This window comes from Triticum urartu, chromosome 1A (assembly GCF_056163025.1).
Source record: "Triticum urartu cultivar PI428250 chromosome 1A, HENAU_Tu73, whole genome shotgun sequence".
Lineage (NCBI taxonomy): Eukaryota > Viridiplantae > Streptophyta > Magnoliopsida > Poales > Poaceae > Triticum > Triticum urartu.
In genome coordinates, this window is record NC_141873.1 from 563,762,312 (window position 1) to 563,771,040 (window position 8,729).

At 47.7% G+C, this 8,729-nt stretch overlaps 1 protein-coding gene and 1 pseudogene across 1 annotated transcript; both read right to left on the reverse strand.

Moving 5' to 3' along the window:
- Positions 1–717: 717 nt before the first annotated feature.
- LOC147992770 (subtilisin-like protease SBT3.9) lies at positions 718–4,161 on the reverse strand. Its single transcript, XM_087531660.1, has 8 exons — positions 4,008–4,161; positions 3,774–3,865; positions 3,601–3,698; positions 3,325–3,492; positions 2,422–3,130; positions 2,054–2,320; positions 1,565–1,854; positions 718–1,457 (listed from the first exon to the last, which is right to left on the reverse strand). The coding sequence occupies exons 1-8, from the start codon at positions 4,113–4,115 to the stop codon at positions 901–903; spliced, it is 2,289 nt and encodes a 762-aa protein (XP_087387786.1). The 5' UTR covers positions 4,116–4,161; the 3' UTR covers positions 718–900.
- Positions 4,162–7,339: 3,178 nt separating this feature from the next.
- Positions 7,340–7,478, reverse strand: LOC147992771 (small nucleolar RNA Z247; annotated as a pseudogene).
- Between the last annotated feature and the right edge of the window lie 1,251 nt (positions 7,479–8,729).

The window sequence follows — 8,729 nt, forward strand, 5'->3', positions numbered from 1 at the left end:
TTTAATCATGGCCAATGCATTTGGCACTCATGAAAGCGTGCTTGGTATGTTGGGGCACAAGAAATTTTTATGTTGAATTATTAGGAGAGATTTTTCTTTCAACATTCTTTCACGTGGATTGATAACATTAGTTAGGACTACCAAGGGAAACTCTATTGATTTCTACAAGCCTATGAACTTTGGGCCCCAACAAGTGATATTTTGGTCAAGTTTCGATGGAGATCGGAGTGTTGGTCGGAGTCGAGGAAGACGACATGGAAGTGTGCGTGATTGCGGGGTTCAGAGGCTGCTATTTATAGCCAAATCTCGGCTCATCGTGAGTGCATCTATGTCGGAGTTCGGGCGGTGGTAAATTTATGGCGTCCTTGCTACAATAGTGAGGATTGTTAGGCTGCCGTGCGTAGTAGGGATAGATGACTTGATGTGAAGCGGGAAGGGTAGGAGGGCACGCGAGAGTGTCTTGTGTTGCCTCGCGGGTGCGGCATAACCGTGAAGAGTTGGGCAGCACCACAAGGATCACAATGGTCGTTCTGAGACATATACACTTAGTATAATATTTTGTGTCGCATTGAACCATTTTTAAGCACCAAAACTCTAGTTTGAACCAGATTTACAGTTAGGATTCCATCGTGACAGGTTTTGCTCTAATTATCAAACTTGCCAGGCGACCTAGATTTTTCAAAAAAAATAAGACAACTGAAAATTAGCAAAAGCAAATTTATAAGCATCCATTTTATTTTTGCAATTCATCTGGTCTTGATACAATTTAAAACACCTCATCCTGTTACATAGAGAGAGAGAGAGAGAGAGAGCCCACATGTCAAGGTGATATGGCTTCCTAATCAGTGTCATGTGGGTCTCGATTTTATTTTAAGCATGAGACGTGGTTTTATTTTATCATTATGCAACATCCGCATAGAAATCCTGAATTGTAATTCGGGTCGCAACTGGAATCCTCACCACTTGTCGGTCATTCTGCCAAGTGATGCTGCCAAACGTGTAGCCCCCTTGCAAGTTCCAGATAGGTGACAGCTTCACCTCGAATTTCCGGACTTTGTTCGCAGCATCGAAAACAAGAACATCTGGGAAAACCTCCATCTTGACTCCAGTCGGGCTCTGGACTGCGACGTGGTACACAGAATGGAGCTCGCCAACGTTGGTTACCGTCCTCGAGACGGTGATCGCACTCCTCAAATCGGGAACCGAGATGGACGGCAGATTGAGGTTATACTCTGGCATAGAGGTGGTGTCGCAGCTTGCGAACGCAGATATCCCCTCCTTGACGTTGGCACATCGAAAGAATTTGTTGTAATCGTGTGGATCAATGTCATAAATTAGGCCGGGATGAGCTGCCCCGCATGGGTTGATGTTCCCGCCTCCATAGTCGAACGGGTCGGCGACCTTCCGCGGTAGTCCTTCCGCCAGGATCGGCATGCCGTGTCCATCAGTTACATGCGCTTCATTGTACCATGCAAGCAAAACCAACAGAACTTAGGTAAAGACCACAAGTGCATGAACTAGCTAGGATTTATTTGGAATGTTCTACTTGCATGTTGTTACTAACCAGTGGTGATGATGGCTGACTTTATTGCAGCAGGAGACCAATCCGGGTGCAGAGCTTTGAGCAGCGCGGCGACACCCGCTGCATGCGGGGCTGCCATGGACGTCCCTGACTTTGTTACGTAGGAGTCTCCCACTGCTGCTAAGATGTTGGCTCCGGGCGCAGCTACATCAGGCTTGATGAAGGCCGGGTAATCAGCCGATGGGCCTCTCGAAGAGAAGGACGCCACTTTCGAAGCCAGCACATCTTTGCTCATGACGGTGCGCGTGGGTTTGATTTTTGCTGTGGGGGAGCTGCTTATTGCAAAAAGAAGATCAGATTCAGGGATAGACTTATGGAATCCATTTTATTTATATAATTTTCGTGAAACTTTTATGATGTAGTCTGTGTAGACTGCATGCACTCACGTATTTTTACTGTGGGTTTTCCAACCAAGTGATGCCACATCAGTAGGTTTAATCCGTGACTGTAGAATTACTTGTGTGGACGTACCTTGTGTCCATGGCGTACTCGCATATCCTCCTGGAGATGTAGATGTCGACGATAACGCAAGCGATGCCCGGGCAGTAAGCCACTGTGGAACTCAGGGCGTCCGTTGTGTATTGCGCGAAGATGAGCCCGGATCCCCCGCCTTCCACCACGTACTTGGCCGCATGGGCGAAATCATCTGATGGATTGATCGCGTCATTATCATTTAAGCACACCAGGATAGCCCCTTTCACGTCAATCCGATGAAGAACCTCATGTCTCGGCACACAACTAGATCCAGAAAAGCAAATCAAGTTCAAGCATGGGTAAGATATTTCATGCATGCATGGTTGGTCAGGTCAGAGATAGGGAGTTTTTTCGTTTGTACTCACGAGGGTGCACATATAAGCTTTGTGAAACTGCTAGTCGTGTGTGATGATGAGTTGATGTTCTTCACTTGGTAATAGAGAGACTGCCCCACCATCTGCTGCTTGTTTCCCAACTCGATCACCGTCGGGAACGAGCGGTCGATCTTGCTCGCCGCGACGGTGAGGACCCACGGCGAGGTGTCCTCGACGGTCTGCGGCCTGGGCCCGTCGTTTCCGGCGGAGTACACCACAGTGATCCCCTTCTGGACCGCGTGCAGGGCACCGTACGAGTTCTCGTACGGCACAGTGAGGGACAGCGACAATACATCCACCCCGTCGTGGATCGCGTCGTCAATGGCGGCCAGCACAGTGGCCGAATCGCCATAGCCAGCAAAGATGGACTTGTACACCGCGATGCGAGCCCGCGGTGCGCCTCCCCGCGCCACCCCCGCGGCAAGGCCGTGGAAGCTAGCCGCCTCGCCGTCCACGCCTACGGCCGAGCCCGCTGCGGTGGAAGCACAATGAGTGCCGTGGCCGTTGTGGTCCCGCGGCGACAGCGAGTCCCTTTTAAGGTACTCGTCGGGGACCCCAGCGGTGTAGAACCGCGCGCCGATGATTTTCCGGCTGCAGTTGTTGATGCCCCAGTGCGGCCCGGTCTGGCACTCCCCTTTCCACCTCGATGGCACCGGCCCGTACCCTACATCGCTGAAGCTTCTTGACTCCGGCCAGATCCCTGCATCCATTAACGGATTACTCCGTATGTTGTCACTTGTTAAAATCTTTAGAAAGACAAATATTTAGCAACGGAGAGGGAGTAGTATATTAGTTAGTGGCCGGCTTTCAATCCATTAACCAACTACTAATATTAGTGAGTGGACGGCCAAGTAAAAGTAAGCTGAGATGGTGCCAATTAATATAATGACTGACCGGTGTCAACAACTCCGATAATTACGTCATCTCCGAAGTTGCTCATTTGGAGCAGCTCACTGGCCGGCGTGTGGGAGGACTGGTAGTTGAGCCCAAGGAAGTCCCAGCTCCGCGTGGTGGTCGTCCTGACCCTCCTGCTCGGCTTCACGCTGATGACTTCCGGAAACTCTGCACGCGCGTAAGCATGCACGTTAGCTACTTATTATAGGACTTGATGGATCTTAGATCAATCCAGGTTAGCTAGCTAGAAATCAAAGCAAAACTCTGTGCGATGACCTGCAAGTCTTGTTGCTTGGTCTTGGGTGAGCATGGCGGCGAAGCCCGAGAAACCATGCTTGTAGTGGTAGACCATGGAGGCCACAGATTCCTCCTTGCTACAAAGTTTCAAAAGTCAGTGGTGCAAATTAAGCAAAGGCCGTTTGATTAACTAATTTCGTTCTACAAAGTACCTTTGGAGAAGAGTGCCGAGCATGTCATGGTGCGAGGCGACGACATCATCTGGGTGCCCATGCCTCACATCGCCTAGGTAGGTTATGTAAAGCTAGAGAGGCATACATGCAGATATATACATTATTCATGGTCAATTAATTATCTAGGATTTAACATGCACCGTTACGTATACTAGAGTCGTATGTGCATGAACTCTAAACATGCATATAGTACCGATCAAGCTTATTACGTACCTTGCGAGATCCTCCTCCGTGTGCCCTGATTAACAGCGTGCACGAGCAAAGCAGCAGGAGCACCCAAGCTACCCGTGCTTGCGAGGAAGAACGCGTGTAGAAACCCATATATATTGTTTCGCCTAGTGCTAGTGGAGTAGTGTTACTTACATAATCAATGTGCCGACGCTATGCAGGGCGCTAGCTAGTTATATAGGAGAATGTATCCAGTGCAACCTGCAAAACTGGTGCACCCAACCATTCATGGGCCGTTCCATAGAGGAGGAATAATGGACAAGATCCCATGTATCCAGTGCAACCGGCAGAACTGGTGCACCCAGCCACTTATGGGCCGTTTGATAGAGGAGGAATAATGGACAAGATCCAGCTACAGCCACATTTACAGAAGCTCCATAGCACATTTGTACAGTGGTCCTAATAGTATACAAAATACAGTAAAAAATGGGCCAGCCCTTGCTGGGCTCGCTTGCTCTCCCATGAATAATCCATCTCTTTGCTTCAATGGTCCATTACACATAGCTTAAGTCATGGCCAATATTCACTGCATACTTACTACCGGTAATACTTTTTATTTATTTTTGCAAAGACATGTGCCAATAACATTCCAGACACATTACTATTGATGCGGAGTATTATACAAACATATTTAACAATTGGAAACATGAATCCTCTATCAACTGAATTAGCAACATAACTTTAGTGATGCATCAATAATATATTGAATTCATGCTCCAGCCAACTCATCCAAAAGTCCGAAATGATGGAGGGAGGTGGGCAATATATTTCAACACTCCCCCTCACGTCTAGGCTATTTTAGTCCTTAGACGTGGGATCGATGTAGGCCGTAGAATCATATTATTTAATACTGCGTTGGCAGGGTCTTGAACTCTAGACCTCTTGGCTCGGATACCATGTGCGACAGGCGGAAATGTCTTACCTCGACCTGAGGCGACGTGCTACGTGTTATATACAGGGGCACACCTCCCTGGAAGTGCATACATCGTTGGAGATTTTACAGGAGGTGTACAACTTGGAGAACAAGAGATAGAAGTAGTTACAGGAGATAAAGAGATAGAATTACATGTAAACCGAACCAACTATCTATCCTAGATCCTGCGCCAAGTCTTGGACTCCTTCATGCGTGACAATGCACTCCATACGTGACATAGTGCATACTGTGTTTAACACCCTCCCTTAATCACAACTTCATCAAGTTGAGATTATGTTTGAAGTTCTCAAAACTTCTAGTGGGTAGAGCCTTGGTGAATCCATCTGCAATCTGATCCTTGGAATGCACAAAGCGAATATCAAGCTGTTTTTGAGCCACTCGTTCTCTGACAAAGTGAAAATCAATTTCAATGTGTTTCATTCTGGCATGAAAAACAGGATTAGCAGACAAATAAATTGCACCCAAATTGTCACACCATAAGCATGGAACTTGTTTACTTTTCACACCAAGCTCTCTCAATAAAGACTGCACCCATATGATCTCAGTTGTAGCATTTGCTAATGCTTTGTATTCTGCCTCAGTACTGGACCTAGAGACAGTGGCCTGCTTCCTTGCACACCATGAAATTAAGTTAGGGCCAAAGAACACTGCAAATCCTTCAGTAGAACGTCTATCATCCAAACAACCTGCCCAGTCAGAATCTGAGAAGGCACTAAGAAGTGTAGATGATGACTCACTGAAGTTGAGACCAATATTAGGGGTGTTCTTGACATATCTAACTATTCTCTTGGCAGCAGTCAAATGAACAGTAGTGGGTGCATGAAGAAATTGGCAGACTTTGTTAACAGCAAATGATATATCAGGTCTTGTAAGAGTAAGGTATTGAAGTGCACCTACAAGACTTCTGTACTTAGTGCTGTCTTCCTGACTCAAGGCTTGTTCTTCTGTGAGAGATAATTTTTCTGAACTTGATAATGGAGTGGGTGAAGGTTTACAGCCTTGCAGACCAGCCTTTCTTACTAGATCAGTTGCATATTTTTCTTGAGACAAGTGAAGTCCACCATCATGTTTCTTCACTTCTATCCCTAAGAAATAATGCAAGTCTCCAAGATCCTTAAGAGCAAACTCTACACTGAGATCCTTCAACAATCCTGTTATAGCTTCATCAGATGAGCTTGACACATGATGTGAAATGCCAAGTGTTTGGAAGAAGGAATTTAATTTCTCGTATTCCCCTCCCCAGTCGGATTGGACAACAATGATCTTGCTATCAAACTTGCGTTCAACAAGTGCTTGAAAGTTTTTGAACACTTGAAAAACGTTGGATCGTTTCTTAAGAAGATTCCAAGAAAATTTGCTATAGTCATCAATGAAACTTACATAGTACGTGTGTCTACCAACAGAGCTAGGGGCAGGGCCCCAAGCATCGGAGAAAATTAATTGCAATGGTTGAGTAGAGACACTTGTAGAAATAGGATAAGGTAATTGATGACATTTTGCTCTTTGGCAAGAATCACAAATAGTTTCAACATTCCGCTCACCAACAAACGGGAGCTTATTTTTCCTAAGCAAACGTTCAACAAGAGAAAAAGAAGCATGCCCTAAACGATCGTGCCAACGTGTTGAAGAAAGTTTGACAACACCATGGGCTTGTTTATTGAATCTCCTAAGCTCCGAAATCAATGGGTAAAGCCCTCGAACGCATCTACCTCGATATAGTACCTTCTTTGTGGCCCGATCCTTTATCAAAAAGAAAAAGGATGGAATTCAATAAAGACATGATTGTCGATGGTAATGCGATGAACGGATAGGAGATTTTTGTTGGCACTAGGAACATGCAAAATTTTGCGAAGATGAATTTTACGAGAAGGGGTACGTATAACCGAGTGACCAATGTGACGTATGTTCATACCTGCACCACTGGCCGTATGAATCTGGTCCTTCCCGTGATATTTTTCACGGAGAGTCACCTTCTCCAGCTCCCCCGTGAGGTGATTGGTTGCACCACTATCAAAGTACCAGTTAGTTTCAACACCATAGGATCCTTCAGCGGCGGCAGCAACTTTTTCATCATCTTCAGAGGAGGCATCATCTTCGTCAAAACGATACCAACAATCTTTGGCAGTGTGACCTGGTTTTCCACAGATTTGGCAGCGAACGGCGTCGGGCCGCGAACGGCTGGAGCCGCCGCGGCGACCCCTGTTGTTGGTGGAGTTGGGGCGACCGCCGCGGGAGCCGGAGTTGTTGGTGTTGCCGCTGCTGTGCTTGCCCTTGGTGCGAGGAGGACCGCGGTGCCGGGAGGAGTACCCACCACGCCCGCGGGTTGCTACGTTCGCCGAAGACTTGAACCCGCCGCCAGCACTATGGCACTGGGCGACGCGTTGGTCGAAGTTGCTCAGCATGGCGTAGAGCTCATCAAGGGACACCGGCGTGACGCGGGCATCCAGGGCAGACACGAGCGGCTGGTAGTCCATGTCCAGTCCGTGAAGCAGATACGAGATCAGCTCATCGTCCTGGATGGGCTTGCCGGCCGCGGCGAGCTCATCAGCAAGGCCACGCGTGGCGGCGAAGTAGGCGGCCACCGATTGGTTCCCTTTCTGCGCATTGATCAAGGCAGTGCGGATGTTGTTGACGCGGCTCAAGGACTGCGACGAGAACATACCTGCGAGTGCTGTCCAGAGTGCGTGCGCGGTGGTGACCGCAGTGACCGCGATGAGCACCTCTTTGGTGAGGTTGTTGAGCAGGTAGCCTAAAACCTATTGGTCCTCCCTTACCCAGATGGGATGGAGAGGATTGAGCTCGGACGACTCCTTCCCATCCTTGTCCTTGGTGACGAGAAGGCGGGACGGCTCCGGCTGGGTGCCGTCGACGTAGCCATAGAGGCCGGCTCCCCTCAACTGCGGCGTGATTTGGGTACGCCACAGGACGTAGTTCGTCTGGGAGAGCTTCTCCGTGACCTGACTGCTTAGATTGGATTGGGTGGCACTGGAGGAAGACATGGCTGGCACTGGTGGAGATCGAAAGCTAGGGTTTGGAAGAGGAGGCTCTGATATCATATTGAATTCATGCTCCAGCCAAATCATCCAAAAGTCCGAACTGATGGAGGGAGGTGGGCAATATATTTCAACATAATACACTCCTAGCGTATGATGGTTCATGATGCGAAAACATTGATATTGTCACATAACTAGAGTTGCGGCAATAGTTACATCTTTTAAAGAAATAAACAACATCATGTGTATATGTCCCCCGCAAAAAAACCCGTCATGCGTATATTTGTCCTCACAAATTCATGGTTTGAATAAATATCATGCCAATCTTTGTTTTTGAAAGCACATATAGTAATAACAGGAACGATGTTTGCTTAGAGAAAGATACACCAAGTATATGGTTTGGGGAGATGATGTGTTGAGCTCGCTGAATTCAACGCTACTATAAGGACCCCAGTTCCAGTGGAGTAGTATTACTTAGGCCCTATTCGGATCCACTCCTCTCCCCAGCTGCAGCTCTGGGAGCGCCAGCTCAGTCGCGTGGAACGGCTCGAACCCAGCTCCTCGTGCGGAGCGGAGTTGAGAGTCTGGAGAGCTTCCAAACAAGCTCTTAATCAATCAATGTGCCGGCGCTATGCAAGGCGCTAGCTGGTTATAGAGGAGAATGTATCCAGTGCACCAACCACTTATGGACCGTTTGTACAATGATCCATATACTATACACACCTCTTTTTTTTTTACAAACACATACTATACACATCTAGTGTACGTGCAGCAATGCCC